The sequence below is a fragment of the Festucalex cinctus genome, chromosome 1 (assembly GCF_051991245.1).
Source record: "Festucalex cinctus isolate MCC-2025b chromosome 1, RoL_Fcin_1.0, whole genome shotgun sequence".
In the NCBI taxonomy this organism is placed as follows: domain Eukaryota; kingdom Metazoa; phylum Chordata; class Actinopteri; order Syngnathiformes; family Syngnathidae; genus Festucalex; species Festucalex cinctus.
In genome coordinates this window covers 52,536,846-52,562,918 of record NC_135411.1, presented here as the reverse complement: position 1 = coordinate 52,562,918, position 26,073 = coordinate 52,536,846, and the positions used below count along the sequence as shown (strand labels likewise).

General features: G+C 39.0%; 1 protein-coding gene across 1 annotated transcript in view; it reads right to left on the bottom strand.

Annotated features, from left to right (window-relative positions):
* Window positions 1-8,837: 8,837 nt before the first annotated feature.
* Window positions 8,838-26,073, bottom strand: part of LOC144033307 (Na(+)/H(+) exchange regulatory cofactor NHE-RF2) — a 30,170-nt gene continuing 12,934 nt past the window's right edge. The window contains exons 3-6 of the mRNA XM_077541352.1: window positions 17,589-17,816; window positions 12,060-12,213; window positions 11,366-11,484; window positions 8,838-11,277 (exon numbers count right to left, since the gene is read on the bottom strand). Of these exons, the coding sequence (XP_077397478.1) occupies window positions 11,119-11,277; window positions 11,366-11,484; window positions 12,060-12,213; window positions 17,589-17,816 (660 nt within the window). The 3' untranslated portion in view covers window positions 8,838-11,118. The remainder of the gene's footprint in view (window positions 11,278-11,365; window positions 11,485-12,059; window positions 12,214-17,588; window positions 17,817-26,073) is intronic.

Genomic DNA, 26,073 nt, shown 5'->3' with positions numbered 1-26,073 from the left:
GGGTGATAACGCAGACTACCAGTAGCTGTGTTGTTACAAGCAAAGGAGGATTCATTATCCACTATAGAAAAAATGTGTGTGGCCGTCCATGAGGTTGTTGATTCGAACCTCGCCTCTGGTGACCATGTCAAACTGTCCTTGAGCAAGACACTGAATCCCGATTTGCTCCCAATGGACCTGGCAGTGTGCCCTGTGTGGCAGCAGTTGGCCATTGGTGTGTGAATGGGTGAATGTGAGGCATTGTAAAGCGCTTTGGGCACCATATGGTGTAGTTAAATTGCCATATTAAAAAAAAAAAAAAAGTAGCAATTTTAAAATGTCAGAGGCCTCACATATGACAGAAAACAACATGCAAGTGTGTGCTTACTGCTCTTCTAGGGCATGGTATACTCGAGGTGACCAACATAGCACGCTACACAAATAACGACATCACCACCGACATTTGTGAGAATCCTCTCCAAACCTTACCTTGCTTGCAAGTTGAATTCTCACGGTATTTGTGAGGACACAAGCCTCCGAGAATCCATCAATCTTGTACCGAGCTCGGTGATTTTCTCTGAGCCAAACCAGTGGTCGTTCGAGCCAATCACAAAGCAACAGATTTACCCACATTTTCCTTTCGTCGTGCATTTTTAGCTGGTAAACATGTTTGTGCTAGCTTTTTCTTTCTTTCTTTCTTTCTTTCTTTCTTTTGCCAAGAATTTGCCATATCACTCAATCAGCTCAAAGTATTGTACTGAATGTCACGCCTTTGCCAAGCAGGTCACATTGGAGCAAATCTGAAATCTGGCTCTTGCCAGATGTCTATTGTAGTACCAAGCCTGACCTGTGAGTGGCAGCATGGTGTCACAGGGCGTCCAGACTACTGCAAAACATGAGTCGTAGTAGTAGTAAGGATTAGAGGAAAGTAAGCCAACTTCATCTTATCTGTTAAAGCTTCTCAATGCAGTAATTTGTCCCAAAAAAAATCTTTATAATAGCCTCAAATACCACTACAGTGTATGACCTGGAAAAAAAAATCATGCTACTTGGTCTTGCATCGTTCTAATGGTACATATCCATTTTTTTGCCATGAAAATGCATCCACTTAAAATGTCTGGTGGCTAGAAAATATTCCACCAGGTCATCCCAGGGCTTTTCCACAGTGCAACGATGAGGCGCTCTAAAATGGCCACACCAGTGTGAAAGCCTGGTCCACGCTGGCTGTCATGTCGGGCTATTTAATTTACATTTTTACAATTTTTTTTTTCGATTACATTTGCATGTATTTTAAATTAATATATTTTTTAAATGTAATATTTCATTATTCTCTCTGTGCCATACACGCACACGGTCGACAGCAAGGCACTCTAAAGTGTCCACTGCCCAGCGTGATGTGTGTGTGTGTACTCATGGCAGGTAATGCCGCACTTTGATAGGAAGAGAGAAAAACATGCTCAAATTTGGATTGTCAAAATGCATGTACCCTGCTTAACATTCTTGTACTGTATGTGGAGTCATTCTTGAGTGTGTTTTTGTTGGGCAGCGAGAGCGGAAGTCTATCTGCGGCCACATGGTGTTTCTGTTCCTCCATTCAGGCCAGTGACATCATTCGGCGTGGCACGCGGTCGGGTGACTTCCTCCACGCCATTAATCACACTCCTCAATCCCAACACACTTTACAACTCTGCACCACATTCTGCCCCTTCTCGTCAGCTTCCTGGCTCCGGCATGAGCCGTCGACGCCGTTTCCCAGCCGCCTGTCCACTTGAACGGCGACCCCTGACCCTCGTCATTCGCACCCCCTTAAAGTTATAGCCGTGAAATTCACCCCACCCGCCACCGTGCCTGCTCCTCACCTGCCGCACGACAGACGACAAAGCGAGTTTGTACTGGAACGAGGTGTGGCTTTGACTAGTCACAGTTGAGCCGATAGCCGTTAGAAGGCAGGTGATAGTTTATATGTGCTTAGATAACAACACAAGATGGATACTGAACACTGGGCTCTGATTGGGTCCTTTTAGTTCCATTTTAGTAAAAAAGGAAACGATTTACAACAGAGGATTCAACGGGTCTCACCCACTGAACCACATTTACCTGTCGTCAGTAGGCTTCCTTGACCTACTTTAGTAGAAGCCAAGCCCAAAAAAAAAAAAAAAAGATGAAATTGTTTTCAATTTAACTACATATTAGTAAATATTTTCAGTTAATATTATTAAGAAACTCGAAGTACATATTTCTGATGCTTGCCTGTGAAAATAGTCAACAGTTCAACGTTCAATGCTCATTAAACATTTTAATGTATTTTGTCCACAAGTTGTGCCAGTTGACAATAACTGATTTACACTGCATGTGGGTGCTACAATGGTTTCACTTGCAAACCTTCAGACAGATCTAACTTAAATTGTAGTAAATATGCCACGTTTACAAATATAATAATGCGTTATATTATATATATATATATATATGTATATATATTATATTTATATTTATCTGTACAATGTGTTAAGAAATTGTACAGGCAAACATCATTTAACCACTGCTACTATATTGTCACATTAGAAACAATAAAACAGGAAGCAAAGTTGAATCACATCATATATGCACCTTGTGCATCACTTTTCCCCCCCAACAGATTCCCCAAAACACACATTCAAAACACTTCTTTAAAGGAACATTCAGTAATCACTAGCACCATCTAGTGGTGAACTAATTCATTCATTTAAAAAAACTATTTATGTCAATAGTCTGCAAAAAAAAAGCATATATTTTTTTTTAAATATATAATCGTAGTAATCACTAATGATTACATGGCTGTAGTCTCACCTTACGAGCCATATTTCGCCGCCATCTTCCTGCTACGGATGCCCAACGACAACTTTGTGAAAGTAGCTACCTGTTTGCATCAGGTGTCGACCGCAGCTTACCTTCCACAGCTGTGGCCTGCAGGTGGTCGTCACTAATTCCCGTGATTGGGGCCTGTCGCTTGTCACTTTTTGCTTTGCTCTCGCAAAGCTTTTATTGGCTTTTTTTTTTTTTTTTTTATTTAACTCCTCCCGCTAGCCACTCTTGTTATCCACTCCAGCCTATGGCTCCGACTAAAGGACTAAATATGTACCTCGTATTCGTAAACGTAACATAAACGTTTTCATTGTAAACACAAAAGTTTCACTACAGTACGTAATTACAGTATGAAGATCCATACATTTCCTATATATTTTCATCATCATTATCATCATCAACTGTTAAAAAAACGGTAAAGAAAACTTACCGGACAAATTAATCCTGTACCAACAAGCTCCCATGCGTCAGCCTTTTTGTTAACTTCATGGAAATCATTGCGTGACATATCATACAAAATGATATTTATGATGATGATGATGATGATTATTATTATTAACTCATTCACTCACAGCTATTTTCACTGAAGCAACCTCCTTCGCTCCCCGCTGTTTTACTGGATTTTGACTGATTTTGCAAGGCCCACAGAATATTCTATTGATATAAAAACACGGAACCTACCAAAAGAAAGATTAGAGTATCTTCTTTCATCAGGAAAAAAAAGTATATTTCTGTCTGTTTCCCTTTTCCAGCAATTTGCATTAAGACAATAGCTAAGTTTTATAGTTATTCAAAATTCCTGTTGAAAGCACTGTCAAAAAGAGCTTGTTGTAACATGCTCCTTGGCTGATCTATTTTCTCTGCTGCCACCTGCTGGCCATTTTTTGCAATAACTGCCATTGCGCTTAAGCGCCCTCTTCAGGTCAGAAGCTGCATCAAAGCCTACTGTATGCTCTAGCATAAAAAAAAATAAATACATAAAAAAATTACATATAAATATGTTTTTGGGAGTGAAGGACAAAGTATTAAAAAACGTATTAACGTATTAACGAGTTAATGACAAAATGATAGTCGGACACTGTTAAAATGAGCTCATCAGTTTTGCTGGAGCTGGCTAGCCCACTGTGTAGCATTCCGAGCATTCATACTAGTATAGAAATTGAATGGACACATTTTTCCAAAGGTTCTTGCACTGGATCTGAATTTTAGATGCAGGAGTGCCTAACGTGGTGGCCAATTAGTGCATGTCCAAGTCGTCATCTTGATGCTTTCAAAATGATACTTACATAAGCCTAAAGGCCACTCAGCACCGCAAAAATGTTCCCACACTCCAGCAGGGATCAAGATGACTAATGCTAATAATTACCCAGTTACTCATTGGTTTTACCATGTAAAAGCATGTCAACTTACTGTAAAACATTTTTTAAAACTCTCTTTTCCTGTTTCTTTTTTAATTTATATCCAAAATCAAATAGGCACATTGTTTGCTGAGCAAAACCAGGTGCTTGTCGACTGTGTGGGCGTCACACAATAAATGCTGGTTGCTTTAGTGAGTTGAGCCAAGGTGTGCTCAAAGCGGGCGTGTCTGTGTGTTTGTGCGTCTGCGTGGGTGCGTGGGGGTGTGGGTGTGTGTGTCTGTGTGTGTGTGATGGGCACACATGAGCCCACTCAAGTGCCCTTCAGCCTCCATGCTTTTTACTTCAAATTCACTCATCAACTCATTGGAACTTCCAATTTCTTTCATATGTTTTCTTTTGACAAATGACCTCAACCGGTTCCTTCTGCCCTCACGTTCGCCCTTTCCGTGCACATTGTTGCAACTGTCCTTATTTGGCTTCCCTTTGACGAAGTGGGAGTATGAATGTGGCTGTATGTGTATGTGTGTGTGTGTGTGTGTGTGTGTGTGTGTGTGTGTGTGTGTGTTTCCTCCTGACTGTGAGTCACTGCTTGTCTGACTCACGAGCGCTAACAAAAACATACAGTTGCCATGGGGACGCTCGCTCTCGGTTTCCCTCCCCTCCCCGTCGGCCTCCTTTTTTGCGGGCGCCGCTGCATCCTGGGCAGCCCTGGCACTGCTCAATGGGTGGCGCCCCTGTGTGGGGTGAGACTATACATGTGGCTTACACATACTGGGAAGCAGTGGTGGGCAATAACCTGGGGCGTGCACTTGCAGAAACCTTTGGAGGAGCATGTGCTTTAAATTGAAAAGTGGGCATAACGTTTTGTGTGTGTAAGCAAAATACGTGTGCACAAAATAATCATTTGTGGCTATTCAATATAAATTTGTAACTACCTCTGGACAGTTTAGTAAATGGAGAGCCCCTTTTTTGGAAATGTTAAGGGAGAAGTGATGACATGACATAAAAAAAGGTATCACTAAAAAGAGAGATAGTTAACAATAGTTGTGATCTTGATTGATTGATGTTTTGTTTCTTAAGGTGCAAAAACAGACATGGCCTTCTTTAAATGGTATGGTAAAAATGGTAGCCTACTTCATTTTTATAGCCCTTTCCACCTTAAAAGGTCCTCAACTAGGGGTGCAGTGTCTTGCTCAAGGATACTTGGTCACAATGTCATGGGATTGAACCCATAACTTCTGGGTTGGGAGATAACTGCTCTACCACTGAGCCAATCCCAAAAGGAATTGTTTTATGTTGTCGGCAACACGAATGATTTGTAGCAAATGAAGGGTGACCAGATTTTCAAAATTAAAGCGAGACACTACAACTGAAAATCAAATATACAATAAATTCTAACCAGGAAGTATTTAGAACAAATTTAAGTGCTAGTCAATCAGTGGTTCATGCTAAATGCTATCTTGGTTGACAGTTCAACAGCGGTGCTAAACAAGTCCATGCACTCACTGTTATCAATCTTTTTTTTTTTTTTTTTTGGCTCCATCCCGGCAGCTATTGACTGTAGCATTTAGGCTAGTGGGACATGATTCTTAGACATGGAAACAGGAAGTCGTTCTACAATTTAGTTCCCGTATGACAAAAACATGCTCTGCTTGCTAGCAATTTGATGGAGATGAGAATGAGAACACAAACATGAATGTAAAAGTAAGTAGGAAATAATGTTAAAATTATATTATTTTTTCATTGGATTATCGTATGAGTCACTATGACAACTGTCTTAAAACAAGCTTACGCACTGGACTAATAATAATAATTAAAAAAAAATTGTGACACTGTAATGGGGCCTGCGATAATGTAGGACACATGTAGGTCTTGTGCCATCTTGAAAACTAACATAGTATCTAATCTGAAAAACAACAAAAATCATTTCCGCCCCCACCCCAATTGTTATTGTTAGTTATTTAGATTTTTTATTTATTTTATTTTATTTTATTTTTTTAAAGTAAACAAAGCTAGCAAAGCTTAGGGTACCGGTACATGTTTTGATAGCAGGAGAGTTGCGCTAGTGTTCGCTTTAGCTCTGAGAAGAAAATTCCCCAAATTAAAACTAAATGTGACATGTAATGTGATTTTTCTCTTTTTCTCTTCTTCCCAGTTCGAGCACTATTTAAGTAAATGAAAGAGGGAAAATATTTTGTATGTGGATACATTTTAGTAATGAAAACAGGTACTGCATTCAGTTGACAGTAAAACTCATTTTTACTTTTGTACTTCAGTACATTTCATTATGTCTATTACAAGTAACCTTCAGGTATCTAATTTTTCTGCATTAAGTGATTACAGCTTTTTAAAACCTTTTCCACCTCTACTGAGAAAAAAAGATTGCTACAAAGAACCACAGAAACACACGAAAAGTGGTTTTGAAGGAGACAATGAGCTTTCTTTAGTAGTGAGTAGAATTGTCTGCTTGGACAAGCACAAGAGTGAGCGCCCGGGGTTCTTTTTGTGCTCTCTCTTTACGTTTTTACTGCTGGAAAATTGCAGCCCAATTTAAACGGAGGCCTTCAAACGTCACCGTTTGACCTTGTCACCTCCTTTGGGGGGGGCACAATCAGCACCACAACAGTTTGACAAGTTCAGGACGTCAGGTATTGCTGAGCCCAAAGTCTCACACAACAACACTGTACAACTAAATGCTAATGAAGCACCACCTAGTGGAGTAATTGTGTTTTGTTGGAGATATTTTGCCCCTCAAACTTACCAGAAATATTTGAAACAATAATGGTTTTCATTGCACACACAATTTCTCATTTGAAGTTCCACATGTAAGAATAAAGCCCTAAAAAAGAATTTTCCAATAGGTGTATAGATGAGGAAAATCTTTTTCTGTGAAGAAAATAAAAAATGCAGTTTGACTCAAAATGTAATGCGCATGCGGGCTCTGAAGCTGTAAAGCCAAACCAAGTCTCATCTTGATCAGATCCAGATTGTGCATTTGGCTGGAAAATCCCATTTAACATTTGCAGATTTTTATTCATCTGTCACATCGCATCAGATCAGGTTTTAATTTGTCGTGCTTTTATTGGAGCACAATAACGAAAATGAGGTTACATTACATCCAGACCCTGAATGGATTTCCCAGGTGGTGGCGGTATACTTTTGGTATTTACGGCACATTTGAAATTACAAGTGCAACACCAATAGAGCGTATTTGGATTTTGTCCCCCAAATCTGTAAGAATAATGACAACTTGGACTGTTCCACAAAACTTGTGTAGTGCAAGGCAGACAATGGCCGTACACATGCGATGGCGCACATATTTGACCTTTGTGTGGCCTGAGCAGCTGTCTGGTGGAGAATTCTGAGAACAGGATGAAACCGTATCCTTCATCTGGTGCGACAAAGACTGCAAGGACAGACAACAAAAACATTCAAGTGAGATAAAGTCTTACACATAATATAAGAAAACACTGTGGGGCCATTTTCACATTTTATTGAAAATGCGTAAACGGGTAAATTGCACGTCAGCGTTTGCTTGTTCTTTAAGCGTTTTGAGCTAAATCCTACTGAATCAAGCGGCCGTTGTTGGATAATTCAAAACAAAACAAACATGTACATTGTCTTCATGAATTCTATTTTTTTCCAACCTGCGGATGCACTTGAAACGCAGTGATATCAACACATGAAATGACACACTGACACCGGCATGTGCATGACAGCTGCTCGTGTGTGTGCATGGAATAATCCTTCAGAAAATCCTCACCAGTTTCTTCCCCAACCTGGAGCGTCGCTGTGCCCAGACCATCTGAGTGCAGAATGCCTCGGGCCGTTTATGACAATGAATTCACAAGCTCCCCTTTGTTCACTTCACTGGCAGATTCAGTTCAACAAAGTGTGCTTGCCTCGTAGAGGATTTATGCAGTGTTATACATCAGTGGTCACCAATATTTGAAGTTGAGAAGCTACTTCTTGGGAACTGATTAATGTGTTTCATATGCACTTCTGACAGCAAATGTGAAAAATTAATAATATATGTTAAAAATTGATAATTATGTTCATTTATGTGAAGATACTGATCATGTTAATACTTTCTCACAATGATCAGGAAACAGATAAATATCAATATCCAACACTCTGGGCCCTACAATTTGGTGACAGCAAATAGATTAGTTAGATTAGTTAGAGCAGCTAAAGCAGGTCTAACTTGTGGTGCAACACGGTATTGGTGGATTTGATGGAGGCACTGAATGTCATCGTATTTCAATTATGACAGCATCATGGGTGGGGGGTATTGTCTCACACACAGGCACGATCAGGGGTAGAAGGCTGTCTCCAAGCACCCACTCCACAGCATTCCCTCCCACAACGGCGCAAGCGCCCCATTCCATTTGCGCTGTCCTTCAAAAATAGCAAAAGAAAGAAAACTCCACCCACAATTAGACTGGATTTTGCGTTAGACTTGAGCTAACTGTGAAGTAGGAGCTTTTATTTTCTATCAATTTCTGAAAGTGTTTTTATTTTCAAAACTCCACTTCTACAACATTCTGAGGAAATCACAATGCCCCATCACTGGTAGTCTATTTTTAAAACAGGCCTACGGGCTACGTTGGTGGCCCCTGGTGTACATACAGTATTTAACAACGCTACTCAATACGGAACTGGATGAAATCAGACTTTATTAATGTACATGTGTTTTGCTATTACAACTGTGAACTTTACTGGACTAAGTGTTTGTATGGTGACTAATATTAACTAGCAGTACAACAATAAGTTATTGTGGTGACTGGTCAACATGTAATATACAAAGTGAAGACCCCAAGCAAAAGGCAAACACTTCTTCCATCCCTAGTTTCCTTCATATGTTCATATTTTGTCATTAATATCCATACATTATTAACTGAGAAAGTAGAAATAATCCTGGTTCCACTCATTTTATCACAAAGTAAGATCTGAGTAGTTTTCCTATAATCCACTATAATTTCAGTGATAATAGTTAAGGCTATTATTAACTTTAAATTGGCCGATATAGTTAAAAATACAAATAAGAAAAATAAGAAGGGATGTGTGGGACAAAATTTCATAACGTATTGTATAATTTCATGCTGTTACAATACAATAGCAATGAACTTTTGCTGTATTGTCATCTCTTACAAGATGTTATCAACATCCATCCATCCATTTTCTTGACCGCTTATTCCTCACAAGGGTTGCGGGGGCTGCTGGAGCCTATCTCAGCTGGCTCTGGTCAGTAGGCGGGGGACACCCTGGACTGGTTGCCAACCAATCGCAGTGTTATCAATATGGTACCATCAAATGTCAGTATCACAATATATTGTTTCATGGTCGGGGTTATAATAATTTTGGATTTTTTTTAAATAATATTTTATTTTGTTTCAGCTGGGTTTTTTTTTTTTTTTAATTCAATTAGTTTTAATTAGTTTTTAGAGCATTTTTTAAATCAGTTTTTATTATTAAAAAAAAACATTTTAGTTCAGTTTTTATTCGATTTACTATTGATTTTATTTCTGTATATATGGTGTCATTTTGTAGTGCAAGATAAAGAGGTCACTAACGTGTAATAAAGTAAACTTAAAAAAAATAAAATAAATTACCAAATGACCGTTTGACCTTCTTTCTTCTATACAGCTGTGCAGTAATACCAAATTAAATACATTTAAAATAAATTCCAAAAGTCATGTTTTATATTAACTGACAAGGACAGAAATGAAGGCCTTTTTTGCTATATAGTTAGTTTTATAAAGTTAAAACATTATTTTAATGATCATTTTTATTAAAAAAATAAATAAACAAAAAACAAACAAACTCATGTTTATTTTTTCATTCATGAAAATGTTTTTCAATTTTAGCTACTTTGTTACTTTTCATTAACTATATAAACCTTGATCATGACCACTTGATATACATTATCGATCTGCTGGCATCCAATATCAATATCACGGTGTGTTGTATCAGCTCTTAAAATAGCGTATCAATACTCTGCACTCCAACATCAGGATGATTGTGCATCATCTCTTTTGATAAAGTCTCGAGGTGGCACCATTCTCTTAAGATCTCATATGATACAGTATTGTTATGCCAACATCAAAATGTATTTTATCACCTCTTATGGTACATTAAAGATAACCTGGCATCAGATATCAACATAACAATGTGTTGTACCATGATCTTTCATAATCAAATATTGCTTTTGCTGCAGTCCAATGAAAGCCAGGGTAGTTGCATATTGATTATCATTCAATAGCTGCATCGTGATACCATCATTATGGTATGCATCATATCATGGTGAGGAGTACTTGTCTTCTGTCTGTGCATCGTTTAATAGTCTGTCTTGAAAAACATAATTGTAATGTAATACTGTCTCTTAATAGCAGGTCACCATAATCAACAGACATGCATGCCTTAGCTCCTTATTAATTCCCCCAAGTAAAATACACTCTCTATTGCTCATCTAATGTCAACCATGTAAATGTGTTTTTCACATTAAACCACTGTTGGGAGTAAATATTCCCAGACTACATAACCTGAATCATTTCTAGTCTCGTCTCCAAGGGCATGTGTTGTATTTGTGGCGCAAGTCTGCCCCCTGCTGGACACATTTAGCTAGTTTCCTTCATGTCGAAAATAATATTTAAGGCAGCACAAAACAAAAAAAAGTCGCCAGTTATCTTCGTCAGTAAACACATTTGAGGCGGAGGGCGTCCACTCTGTCACAGTGATCTTCTGGGCCACCTTCAGTGACGTCACAATGAAGTCCACGTTGCCATGACGATGCTTATGCAACACTTTATACACTTTAAATATAAAAATATGCCCGCTAAAGTAAGAGGAATCGTCCTAAAATGTCTGGAGTTGCTCCTTAAAATCCATTCTTCAGTTTTGGGTGTCACACACCCATGTCAAGGTCTTTGAAAGCGTCTCCTCAGAAATTACTAAAGAGCTCGTATTTCTTCATCCAGTCCATCTGCGGCGCCCGCCTCTTCTCTTTGGCGTGGAGCTTCCGCTTTTCCTCGGCCGCCGTGGCACTCAGGCCGATCTCGGCGAACGGGTCCGAAAATCGACCTCGCTCGTCACTTGTCGGCTAGAGAGGACACACATTGCAAAGTTGGAGGTTATGAACTTGCCGGTGTTTATGAAGATGGTGGGACGAGACCAAAGGCCACACCCACCTGTGCGCCATTGCCATGGCAGTACTGGTTGGAGGTCGTCGACCTGATGGAATGTGAGGTGGAGCTGCCGTTCACGAGTGGGCTGTGAGATCCGTTGGAGATGGAGGGACCATCGTAATCTGGGACAACAATCAGAATGCATGTTTGTCTGTGCTTTCATTTTTGTAAGCTATTTTTTCCCCTGTACTTTATTTTGTATTGCATATTTTGAAAATGCTTTTAAATAGTGTATTTTTAATCATGTAAATGACATTGCGTGACCTTGTGAATCAAAACAAGTTGTTTTGGCCAAGTTGATTTTTTTTCCATGACTATGCTTGTAACCCAAAATATTCATATCTCAGATCAACATTCCCCATTGAAATGAATAAAAATGCCATTATTCCATTCCAGCCTCCCCCCCAGAGTAACCCCAAAACAAAACGAAGTAATAGCAATTATTATTAAGCTAACAGGGCTTTTCATTGTGCGTGTGTTTAGTTTGACTATAAACGTTAACTTTGAGTGGCACTAAACAACTTGAAAACCTCTTTTTGGACGAATTGTTTACTATTTTGCCACGTTCCACGTCACAGCCATTGAGTCTGTGCTCAGACCTGATCGGTATAAACACCAAACACGTTTAATATTTACCATTATTAGCACTAGCCACTTTCACAGCAGATCAGGCAGATATCAAGTGGTGACCTTTTACCTTTCACATGGCTGACAGTGGGTATGATGCCCTTCATCTTAAAGTACTCGTCCGCATCGGGATCCACAACCAGCAGCCAGGTCTCATTGCCCCCTTTCTTAATGAAGGCCACCACCTCGGAGTGCCGCATGCCCTCGATATTCACACCGTTCACCTAACAAACATAACATTACAAAAAGTAAGAAAGACAGTTATTGCTGTGCCCTCATCAAATGTCTATCTATCTATCTATCTATCTATCTATCTGTCTATCTATCTATCCATCCATCCATCCAAGCTAGCTAAGCTATAGCCATCCATCTAGCTAGCTAGCTTAGGGCCACCAAACGTCCTCTTTTGGGAGGACATTTGGGGAGGACAGACCACTTAAAAAATAAATATATATATATATATATATATATATATACACACATATATATATATATATATATATATATATATATATATATATATATATATATATATATATATATATATATATATATATATATATATATATATATATATATATATATATATATATATATTACTTCCTGTGTCTGGGCATTCGGGGGGTTTATAAATTCATGAAAATGTCCAGTTAACATTGTGTGACTCATAGGAGCTGGAGTGCACCGTGTTACTGTGACTGGTAACACGATTTCGAGGCCGGGCTGAGTCAGTGTTCTCTTTTTTTTTTTTTTTTTTTTTTTTTTTTAATGAAAATATGGTCACCCTAAAACTAAACTATCTAGAAATAAAATTCAATCTCACAATTTTAAAAGTGGCTCACCACATTATCATACCCATATTGTTGAAATAACTTCAGCAACAGTCCCGCTCTTTTAGAAAACGTCCTTCTTCAGATTGACACACGTTACATTTTTTGTTGTTGTACTTTCTCATTAGCCCAGTAGGGGGAGTCGTTGATCAACACATTGTCATGTTCAAACTACTCAATGCAATGAAGCAAGGGTTCTCATTTTGAGTGATTAATAATTGCACCGCGTTTTGGAAAGCATGGACATTTTGAACAATCGGGTAGCATTTTTAATAAGACGCACCCATGTGGCAGCAGATACTATTCATAATCGTTTTTTGCCTGGCCCTATGAGTGGTGGGTCAGACTGCAGACGTGAGACTTTTGTTGTCTTTTCGTACCTGTTTCTTACCACTTGGTGTTGCTTTTTCAAGTATGAAAGGTGCTGTGTGAATAAAATATTGATTGATTGATACTGATGGCAATTTGTGCATGTGACTGACCTCTGAATGTGCTGCTGCATTGTATGAAGTGGGTTCCATGTGCCTGTGGAGGGCAAAGCTGTGTCTAGACCTGTGTCAGATAGCTTCACAACATGCACCGTTAGGCATGTACATAAATTATTAATGCGGCTCCTTGGTTTCGGGCTTGGTTTCATATGTCTTTGTCCCGAGGAGCACCTAAATTAGTGCTGATCAATATACCCCCCCCCCCCCCCCCCCAAAAAAAAAACAATAGTAGCCTATATTGAGACAGATTTAACTGGTCTTTCAGGATAAACAAGGTAAAAAAGAAAGATGGTAATTCATCAATTTCCTTCCCAGAAGGGCTTGTAATAGACATCCAGAGCAAACAAACATCTTTGTAGTCCGATTAACAGCAGGTGTCATGTTTTGCAGCCCTTCATCAACACTGCATCCCACACATGACAATGCACTCTGTTCTCTGGGATAATTAATATGTGCTGTAGGAACAGGGCTGCTTCTCAAGGGACTCCATTGGAAACACCTGAGCAGCCGTTTGTGTATTTGTGTGTGTGGGTGTGCGAAAGCGAGAGATTTGTGGTCGTTGCATCCCTTCATGGTGAGATTACGAGGTGACATCCATCTACTCGTAATGTTCCCACGCACTCATCTGCATTTGGCCTCCCACTTTGTAATGTAGATTTAATGTGAGTGTCTATATTGTCAAATACAATTATGAATAGTCACAAAAAGTATAGCTAAAGCAGCGCCTCGCTTCTGTAGTATAAAATTGGTTTATACACCTTTTACGAGGTCAAATTTCAGATTTTTTTAAACGACACTGACATTTTAGTACATCAGTAATTGGTTAATTATAAATGTAAGCATTGTTCCAATGAAACGATTTGTTTTATGTTCATCCAAATATGAAAAAAATATGCTTGTATATCATAAATATATCGTAAATCATCATTTATTGATTGATCCATCATAAACACAAATGCTATCACACTGCACTGTGTTATTTGTTGGAATATGGCAAACGGCCACGGCTCAGTGAAGTGGAGCTAATTGTGAGTGACATTTTTAATCAGTTGTTTTTATTTTGGTCATTGAAAATATGTCTTTACGTCCATGTGTGTGGAATGTCCATTGTTGTCACTGCAAAGTAGATTTAAGAGAAACAGTAATAATGTCTTGATTGATCTTTTTTGAAGCATTAATATGATTGTTTTCAATACAATGCCTTGATTTTATTTGTTATCCAACTCACTCAAAATCTTTTCAGTGCACGGATATATCCTTGACTGGATTCGCTGTTTATTTTTAATTAACCATTTGGCATATAATGGCTGGAAGTCGTGAATCGTAAATTCCATATTTTTATGAAGCCTCAAAATGCCAAAAGTTAGTTCATTCACAATGACTGTTTTCAAAACCATTGCGGTGGTCTATAAAGGCCAAAAGATTGAAGTGATTTTCCTTCGTCGCAATGAAAAAGACTGAAATATGTTTGGGATACACAATTCAGTTTTGTCGTAGCAGAAGAAGAAAAAATTGAAATAAATCACCTTATTTTGTGTCAAAATATTCATACTTGGGCTCAAAAATAATTGTGTTTTAAATGAAGCCCTTAACTTAGAAATGAAAAAAATTCCAAGCCATCCCTGTATAAAGTGATGTAAAAAAAAAAAAAAGCACATTCAAAAGACTTGTTTGGCGCCTGAGAGTCTGAGATGACAAAGGTCATGGGAACGATGACTAAATGCTGTGAGAGAATCTAGTTCCAACGACGACAAAACACATGACATGTTTTATGTTTAAAGAGCTGTTTGAGGAAGACAAGCTATTAACTTTACCTTTGATATGACTGCTAAAAATACAACACATTGTGGAACTGAATGTGTATTGGGATTAATATTTCTGACAAAATGACGAGAGATATTCAACTTTAAGGAACATACACATAACCTATTTATTTTGAATGGAGGTCAGCTCAGTACCTTTATAATGGTGAGACAGCCACAGTTTTATATGATTGCTGTACCTGAAAGCAAATGTGACCTAAAGTGGGTCCTTTCCTCGTATTCCTCCTCCTGTCAGATCCGTCCATGAAGCTGATTTATGACTCCCCTAAGCCCGCCCTTCAAAACACTATACCACCTGACCCGCCTTCCTCCACACTGACACAGTGCAGACTGAGTCCAGATCTCAGGTCTTGGTGGCAGACACAAGCCTGACCCCAGCACTTGTGATTGGTTGAAATGCCGTCCGTGTGCACATCTGCTTTCAATAAGCCGTGTGGTCGGGCTCTTGTAAACTGCACTGCAATTTTAGCGGTTCTTCTTTTATTGTCCGATCCCTGCAGCTTGGAATGATGATAATGGTTATGATATCCCATAATGATAAGCTCTTTTCATAACTAAGCAGGCATTTTTACACATTGTGTGTTTTAAACAACTTACGTCAGCAATTATTTCTTCATCTTCGTCTTCACTTTAATAATGAATGAAAAATGGAGCACCTGACTTTTTTTTCCATCAATATTATATGACACTTAAGTGTAAAAATAATTTCATACTTATTAATATAAAGATGTAAAAATACTACTACAGTCAACAGGCTCATAGGTGAGCTGTAGTCTCACAGGAGAGGTGGGGTAGACAATGACTCACATAAGCACAATGAGAGCATCCAAACTGGTCACAGGATAGCCTGAGCCAAGATTCAAACAACGGAACGTCTCGACTGTGATGCAAAGGTGCTAACTGCGAGTCAACGGTGCTGCCCACTGCCAAACTAGCATCATGCTGACAATCAGGCCTGGCCTGGGCCATCTGGAGGGGTGGGACAATTCCTGGTGGGCCGCGGGTTTGTTTCAAAATCGTGCAGACAGCGGCTCGCATATCATTTTTCAAATCCGCATACGTTTGTTTTGAAATCCGTAAATAACGAGCGTCCATATCATCTTAATATGACTCGTTGTCAATCAACTGTAATATCAATGGTTCTTCTTACATCGGCCATTATATTATATATAGCACTGACTGACTGCCTCCATTACTAAGGGTGTCACTAAATTACAATAATTTAATCCCAAAAGTAGCAAAAGTTTCATCCATGAATAGAAACAATAACACTGTAACTATATTAAACCTTGTTGATACAAAAATACAGAGGTGGGCATTCTGTCAATATTGGCGGAAGATCCGTCAATGACGGATGGCCATTTTGTTGACGATTGACGGGAAACTTTGAAAATTGACGAACTAAGCATTGAGGGAAGGGGTTTTTCATCTGACAATGTAATCGTCAATCCGTCAATAAATTTGACAATCTGTCAATGATGGACGCTCATATTGCTGAGCAATCGGCCGGTACGGACAATAGATGAATGTTTACTATTAACTTATTTGCTCCCAAAAACGTATAAATATGTTCTATTTTAAATGTTTCGTGTCCCAAAGACGTATTTATACGTTTTTTTTTGTTTTTTTTTGTTTTTTTTAAATGCTAGAGCATACAGAAGGCTTTGATGCAGCCTCTCAACTGCAGGGAATGGGGTGAAGCAATGGTAGTAATTACAAAAATGTCCGGCAGGTGGCAGCAGAGTATAAGAGATCAACCAGGACCATGTTGAAAACAAGCTGTTTCCCCACAGTTCTAAACAGATTTGTGAATAATGATTAAACTTAGCTATATTCTGCGATTGGCTGGCAACTAGTCCAGGGTGTACCCCGCCTACTGCCCAAAGCCAGCTGAGATAAGCTCCAGCACCCCCTGCGACCCTAGTGAGGAATAAGCGGTCAAGAAAATGGATGGATGGACTTAGCTATGTTCTAATGCTAATTGTTGCAAAACAAAAACAGATAGAAATATACTTTTTTTTTTCCTGATGAAAGAAGAGACTAATCTTTCTTTTGGTCGGTTCCATATTTTTACAGCAAAAGGACACAAAATTCTGGGGGCCTTGCAAAATCAGTCAAATTCCCGTAAAACAGCTGGGAGTGACGGGGGTTGCCTCAGTGAAAATGGCTGGGAGTGAATGAGTTAAGTGACTATAATGTTACTTTACAAGAACTTCAGCAAGCTTAAGTCTTATTTGCACCGATGTGGAAAGGTGTTGCTGTCCAGGATCTCGGACTTTGTGGGGAATATGTTTCAACGGTTTGGCGATGGGGCACAAATCCGTTCTATAACTTCATTTTTGGTTCAAATAGTCACTAAGGTAACTAAAAGATATAATAGTGACAGTCCTCGAATCTACACCCACTGAGGGTGTCCTACAAACAAGCATGTAAAAGCAGCCTCCTGTGTTGGTCCTACCTCGACGATTCTGTCCTGAGGTCTGAGCCCAGCCTGGTCGGCAGGCGAGCCCGTATCCAACGAGCGGATGTACTGGCCCGGCCTGGAGCGATGACTGTGGAGGTTGAAGCCGTAGCCCGTCTCAGACCGCACCAAGTGGCACAGACGCGGCGCGAGCTCCGACGGGTCGCCGTGGAGTCGCGATCGGGGCTGTGCCTGGGTGGGCGCCACAGCACGCACGGAAACCTCCTGAAACGTGACATTAGCCGTTAGACAAGGACAAACAGGGATTGCATTCAAACAGACTGTTGCGATGAAGCCATTGCAACCAATATTAGGGACCCAAATGGAGAAACTGTTCAGGAAAGGGGGGATCCAAAACGGAACACATTCCTAATCAGTGAATCAGATAAGAATGATGAGTTTGAAATTAAAATGGGTGAATGGATGAGCTGTATTCACAACAATGTGACACACTTATCACAATATAATGCAACAAGTAAATACGGTAATTATGCTGTTGTGTGTGTGTTTACATTATGTCTTTGTCCTAATCTATTCTCTCTCTTTTTTATTTGGAGGAGCTTCCTAGTTGACAGTGAGTGTCCATTTGCAGCATGGAAAAGGACATTAATAGCTGTCATCACATCACCACATTAATCTCCCACCCACACACTCTGCAAATAAGTGCACCATGCTGGATGAGTGGCAAGCTGATATCACCCCCTCCACAAACCCATTTACATTAGTAAAGCATATGACTGGATATTCTTATTGTTTCTAAGATGAAGCTGTACTTGGAGTTATATGGAGCATATGAGCACATCTCCACACACTTCAGTTCAATTTTGCACTCTATGGTTTAGGTTTGGAGCAGTAAACACTGGTCTGGCTTGCGTTTGTAGCAGGATAACTGCATCCCCCTTGTGAATACTGTGAAATGATAGCAGCACCATGAAGGAGTAGTAGGCTAACACTGACTAGAAATGCACATCATATTAATAAGAGAATCATATTATAGAATTAGGACAACATTGTAAATACATGGATGGCGTGAACGTTGACGAGAAAACAGCTGTCATTTTTATCATTAAGAGGAAAAAGTAAGTTAGAAATATCAGAATAAAATGGGGGGGGGGGGGATAATTTTTAAATAAATAGTAATTAAATGATAATTGTATGAGAATGTCACAATATAACAAGAAAACAGAAAATAAATGGAGAAATATGAGAATAATGTTGAGTTTACTGGAAAATAGGTTTTAATTTTAAAAGAAAAAAGGGGTAAAGTAATTCTACAAGAACAACATCTGTCTGTCAAAATGAATTCAGTTTAGTTTTTTGTTGTTAGTAAAGCCCCGCTGTTACTACGATTGGCTGGTGATGTGCATTTAAGGTTGCATCTGAATTATATACGAAGGTATGAATTTATTATATAATTTTACTGGGAAATAAAATGTTCATTTACAAAAATAAAGTAACTATGACAATCAAATCTAAATATGAGAAAATATCACAACAATCACAAGAATTAAGTTCATTTTATGAGAAAAGCGTGTAGTATGACCAGGCATGAACATACAGTGGCGGCATGAAAGAAGTGTGATGAGACTTCGTTCTTCCTTGACCAATAATTACATATTTTGGCAAGTTACCCTCCTCATTAGTTTTAAACGGTTGAACAAGTAGAGATCGGTTATTTTGGCACCCGTCACAAAAAAAAGGAGGGGGGGGCTAACCATACTGAACTATACCGCTTGGTGGAAATGTTGCTCATGTGTTTAGAGAAGGCTTCCCATCATATCCCCAAACCGAAAACTTCCTGTGGGGTTATCACAAATTCAAAACAGCAGTGCCTGTCGTTCTCCTAATAACCCAGATGGCGACATATGGTTCCATTTCAGGCTCAGCAATCCCTTCACATTCTCCATATCCTGACTCCAAGCGGCCTTGCCAGGACTGGGAAGCAGGGGCGGACCTTCCGCAGGAGAACGGGAATATAAAGACTTTTGTGTTTTGGAAACTGGGAATTGGCCTATTGAGAGCAAATAGCAACAAAATGGAGCGCGGCGAGGAAAAGGAGGGAGAGAGAGTGCGTGCGTGGGTGGGAGGCAAAGCTCATCAGATGCAGCGGGAGGATTGTGATTGACAGCTCCAGAAGAAAAAGAGCAATTGAAGACAGCACACAGAAATGTGAGATAAATTGCGAGATTCGGCAACATGACAGAACTTTCCAGAGAGGGAAAAGCAATGGAACTCCGCTAGCATAAACACTGCACAGCTGGGAGTTATTAAGTGCGCGGGTGGGGGGTGCGAGCCAATGTAACCTCCGTCTGCCCCTCATGACTTGCCGCACCCCACCAATCACCCCCTGAGGTCTCTGCCGTCTTCGTCGCCATCTTTCATCAGTCACAGGTTCGATCGTGGACGCGTAAACGCAAGCGTTTGCTGAGTAAGTGCAGGGTGAAAAGAGCAACAGACCTCAAACAGAGAGACTGTTGATTGAAATGTTTGATTTGAATCATGCAGGTATAAAATTTCTGCCTTGAAGCAGGCACTCAACACTCATAGACAGGCTAACAGCTAGCCGCTAACCTGCGCTCACAACAGCCAACATTCAAAGTCACGGATATTACAGTGTGGAAGGCGGGTATAACACCCCAAGTGGACATCAATGACACCTGCACGTCACATGTACATTGTTTAACTAATTGAATAATTGATTCTAAATATGTTCGATAGCGGCACTGACCTACAGTTCCAACTTGTTCCAAGGATTCCATTCTGTTTATTTCATGTCATTTCTCTTGGTTGCATCGCTTCCAGTATGTGTATGATTCTTCTTCTTATTTATTTATTTATTTTTGTCCAATCAGATTTCAGCCTTTATGTGTTTACTATGTAATGCAATCTGTCCACGGTCTTCAGAATCAGTAGTGCTGGCTAATGCAGTTGCAACTCTATTAGCATAATGGGATTCTCTCCTTTAACCAATCAGATTTAATGACATCTTTTTCCATGCTCTGATTGGTTGGTCAGAGAAGAACATGTTACAGCTAATTTTGACTAGCACAACACATATGTAAACATAATAGTAATAATAATAATAATTATATATTATATTATTTTATAATTATAATTAAATAATAATAATTTAATTTATATGCACCTTTCAAGACACTCAAGGTCACCCTACACATAGTACAATTTTACTAAAAAAAAAAAAAAAAAAACATCTGCACATGTTAATGTTTACAATAATTAATAATCATCATCTCTGGTGAGTTTGATGCAATTTATTTAAATTGTGTATGTTTTTTGCATGTTATTAGATAAATACTGATTTTGAACTGCTTGAGTGGCACAATTACATGTTGTTATACTGCATTTTTGTGTGGTACGTATACGTACAGTATTGATGGTTTCTATCAGTGTGACATTATAATGGTGTAGGCTTATTACAATGTGGATTAAGTCAGGTAAGTCCCCACTGAAGGCTCAGGTACCAAATGCACAGCTTGCCACTGTTTTGGATAGGGAGAGCCAGAGGAAAAAAAACACATGTTGCTTTCCTTCGTTGTCAGCAAAATGGCTTGAGATTGGAAAAAACAGCTGGTTATCTGGTTAGCATTAGGACATGATGTGTCAAAGTCCCTCATGGGAGCAGGAGGAACAGTTGGAGGTGATTGGAAAAACCCAATTTTGAATGCAGCATGACTCAAAACAAGCACACATGGAAAACTGTTACATGCACTGTTTTACACACACGAGCATACACAGGATGTGTTTTCAAAGAGACATCTCCCAAATTCCTTTAACTTCATGTCACAATGAGCCTCTGTTCCTTTCTGTGTAAACAAGTCAGACGTTTATTTTGTTTTTTGACTCTGTGTCTGGTGTACATGCCGTTTAGATGACAAACAAAACATGAAAACTGCAGAAGACCACATTGTAACCCACCGGACATGCTGTCAATGTTTTCACGCATTCCATCCAACACAAAAGTAGATGAAAGCACAATTACAGCAGCAGTTCCTCTATCATCCATCCATTCATGTTCTACAGGGCTTGTACAAACTTGTTAGATTTGTTATCACACACAATGAATGTTTTGGTTTTATAATGAATGACTGTACTAAAATAAAGGCTAATAAGCCATTAATATGAAAGAGTTTTTTTAATGTACTTAAAATTAGAGTTGTTTGCGACTTTGACTTGCACTCTTTGAAGCATTTATGACAACTTCTCAAAATTCTTCCAGACAAGTGTGGCGTCAACATAAGTCAGTAAGTCATAAATCAGATTACAACAATAATGCTGGGGAATAACATTTTTGTTAGTTTTGACAGCTGTTTCTAACTAATTAAAAAAAATCTCAGTTTATTTCTATCACATCAAGTTTTTGAGCTATAAAATCTCTGTTATCTTAAAAAAAGGAAATGTGTATGTATGCAAAAATGCCATGCAGCTGTAGATGAGTCCAATCGTTAGCAGCTCTTCTTACTACAGTCTTACGACAGCTAATCAGTGGCATTTTGCTAATCTGGAGGATAAGATGTGGAGAAAAAAATTGACATGCTAGGGAAAAAAAAAAAAAGACTCAAATTTTGGAACCAGCATGCCAATTTAAGATTTTAATCAGCATAAAAATATAACTCAACAGATTTTTTTTTTTTTTTGTTCAAATTGTTGCCCAGTGTAATTGCTACCAAATCTGTGGCTTTGTCACTTCAACTATTTTTGCACTTTTCTAATGGGGTTTTCCCTGTGACACTGACTGAATGTCAATATTGGGTTTGTTGAATAATTAATCGTGATGTCACCGTTTCACAATTCAGAATAGCAAACTCACTGTCAGGTTAGCTGAGTCTTGTGTTCATGTTGTGCTGTTGTTGTAATTAGCTGCAGCAAGTAAAGCCTCTGGGCATTACCATAAAGGCAACGCTGAATCTTTACACTAATTAGGCAGTTTTTCCAGTTGAGTTCAAGTTACCTCAGGCCAATTAAGAGCATCAGTAAACTCTGATCTTGTGAAACTGCAGGGGATAGCCCACATCCAAATAAATCGAAAGACAACTCCTTGATGAACAGAAATCGGAACATCAAGCCATTCAGATTTCTACAGTCTGTCATACTTCGGTGTTCTGTGGCAGTAATGTTGATGTTTTTCCACGGAGGACTGAAAACACAGTATGCACTAGTTTCTCCTGGCTGCTAGGAAAATGTATGTTTTATGTCCGTATGTTCCTGGTTCACCTATCTGCAGATTTACTTTGGAGTAGCTTCTTACTCTCTGAAAACTCAACTACTTTTTTTGTTGTTGCTGTTTTTGTTCAGGGCCAAAACAGTCAAAGCCTTACTTTGGCACCATCTGGTGGCATCTTCATGCAGGTGAACTATGCTAAAGTGAGTTTCGGAGTTTTATTTGGATAAAAGTACTGCATTGATGCTGTCTTTCACGTTTCAACACCATTTGTGGTTAAATATAAGTTGGTTCAAGGGTTAGAAGTTAGAACACCAAGGCTATCGGTGCTATTTTTATTCGCCTATATGGTGTTTTGCAACACGTGTTGGCGTGAAGCTTGTGGACCTTCCAAAGACAGTTTTGTTGTTTTCTATACCAACCCAACTGCTGTATGCTCTCAAGTGAATTGAGTTGCTCGTGTGTCATTTTTTTTGCTAGCAAGTTAAGGCAAAAAAAAATTGTCCCAGTGACGGCTCGTATCTGGAAAAACTCAGAAGTTAAAAGGCAGCATTGTATTAAAAGCAGCTCTAGACATAACACAAACTGCAGTAATATTACAATACAATAATAGACAATGAATTAAGATGATTGTGTCATGATTAATTATAAAAACCAAAAAATGGCTAAAAAAGCATAAAGCGGAGGAGGATCATTCTATTTCCTCGTGTTGACATTTCCTCGAATCATTATGAACAAACTGCTGCTGGCTGCGAGTTACTTGAAAGTTCACCCTAATTAAAAATACCGCAAGGATTGCATTGCTCATGCTTGATGCTAGAGAGGAACAAACAGTAGCAGCGTCAGCGCACAGGGGCAAATGTCACTGCGGGTTGGCATGGAGACAGGAAGGGAACTTGTGGACTCACCTCTCTTGAAAACAGACAGATAGGACAATACAGATTAAATGCAGAGCTTAAACGGGCTCTTTACGAAAGCTCTCTTAAATGAAGACGTTTAGCTCCAAAGCTGTCTTGTATGCAGCTGCTGTGAGTCTTGAAAAAGGAAGTCGTTCACAGTCTGTTGAAGAGAGGAAATGACAGATGGATGGAGAAGAGTGGAAAGGGATTCATAAAGATGAAAAAGGGAATTGTAAAGAAGGGACTCGGGAGAGGACAATGTACAAGACATGAGCGCGAAAACATGAGAAGGCTTGTTTGTGTAACAGCTCGGCCTTACGAGCTCTTCCTGACATCTCTTCATAGAGCACGCTGACCTGCTGCAGCCTTTGGATGTTTACACGATCGGAGCACTGCGGTCAAGTCACACAGTGTACAAGAGGAAGAATGTGACGGGTTTAGTAGTCAGCTAAATGGTTATTAGCATTTACCTCTTGTTATTTTGAAGGGATCATTTGTTGTCTTTGGGTTTGGCTTGGAGACTAGGAATTAACTAATGATACTTTTATCCGAATCTCCATCAAAATGTCCCACCTTTCCGGCAAGTTTCAATCTTTATTATAAATGATCTAACTTGACTTTCTCCGGCCAATGCAACTGCAAAAATATTTTTAGTCGCCAGCCCTCTTTAGAAATGTTTGACTTTGTAGCCAGTGTGTCCCCACCCTCAGTTTCTGTTTTCACATACCTTATGTGTTGATATCAGCGATGTCATGCACATGTTCACACCCTTGTTATCAGTAGGTGGCAGATGTTCCATGTTGCCTCTTTTGGCCATCAGCAAGTTTGTTTTCGTTTAACAGCATGACGTATATGTGCATTTTCACACTGGATCAGTTAATATACTATGATAAGATGATTTTCGGGTAAAATAATTGCATGTTGTTTCATCTATGCGGTGGTTTAGTAGTCTTTGGAGAAGAAGGTATGCTCTCAGTTTTCACCTCTGCTTTTAAGTAGTCCATAAAAACGTCATGTTTTAGAAACGGTGACATCAGTCATTTACTTACTTGCAATAATTATCCTTATTAATTAGGAGCAGTTGTAATTAACTACTACTTGTCCCCATTCCTGTGTGTTAAATATAAAATCAACTGCCTATAGCTACTAAAAAAAATAAATAAACTAGGTCATGTACTGTAAGTTGGTTGGAACTAAGTAATTTGGCTACAAACACGCTTCAGCAAGCAATAAGATAATCTCTGGGCATTTACTACAATTTCATGTAACATTAAAGTCTGGGATGGAACCCACGCTGCGAGTACGTCTTTGTTTGGGAGCGCAGAGAGCTTCCAGTGAGCTAACATTCCGGTCGCCATTACAGAAAGACTTGAAAAATAAGAACACACACGAACCAGGCTTATTTTCCCCCCTTAAACCCACTCACGGTCAACTTGGGAGCAGTCCACGGTCGACTGGTAGACCGCATACTGACTGGTTGGGCATATTGCCAGTATTTCATTCATTTGGAAACTGCCATAAAACTTACACGAGAACTATGTCTTCACTGAAATAAAATATAAAAAATAACAGAGTGCTGTGCCATCATTGTCTGATTTATTATTACACTTTGGAACTCTATTTGTATTTATGTCTCTTGAACTATTGGGAAATAAAAAAGCTATTTAATAATTAATCATTTAATTATAAATAAAGATTTGTGCACATACAGATTATCATCAACATAAAGTGTCATCATTTGGGATCATAGTAAGTTTTCAAGTGATTGACAGGTGATTCTAGGTGGCATCTGACAAGTTGAGTCAAACCATTCTGGTATGGGGGAAATGCTGGGTTTTTAGGACACTGAAATTCAATTGCCTCCTGAATATAAAATTCATTTTATGAACTTATATATATTTTTTAGGAATACTTACATATACTTTTTAAATATATTTTAAATCTCATGTACCCCAAGTGTACTCGTACCCCTATTTGAGAACCACTGTATTAGTGAATGGTGCACATCGGGGGTAGATGCCGTTTACCGTGTATACCCTGAACTGCATACATGCTTTGCCACCCTAATGTCTATTGACTGTGATCTTTGTTGAACTTGTTCAGGCTGAGCCAATTAATTGAGTAGGATAAAATCAGAGTTTGTAAAATGTGCTCTTTTGGGCTAATAAAGGTCATTTAGCAAATAGACGCGAATAGCAAAATTCAGCAGCTCCTTATCTGAATCCACAATTCACTGCAATAATAAAATTTGACCATCACAGTTACTTCTGCAAGCTACATTTTGGATATGGATCATTTATTTTATTCACATTGCATTTTGCAACATTTTACACATCTTTAATTTGCAAGGAAATGAAGCATTATTCCTACTGGCAAATTCAGACATATGCAGTAGATGGACAAG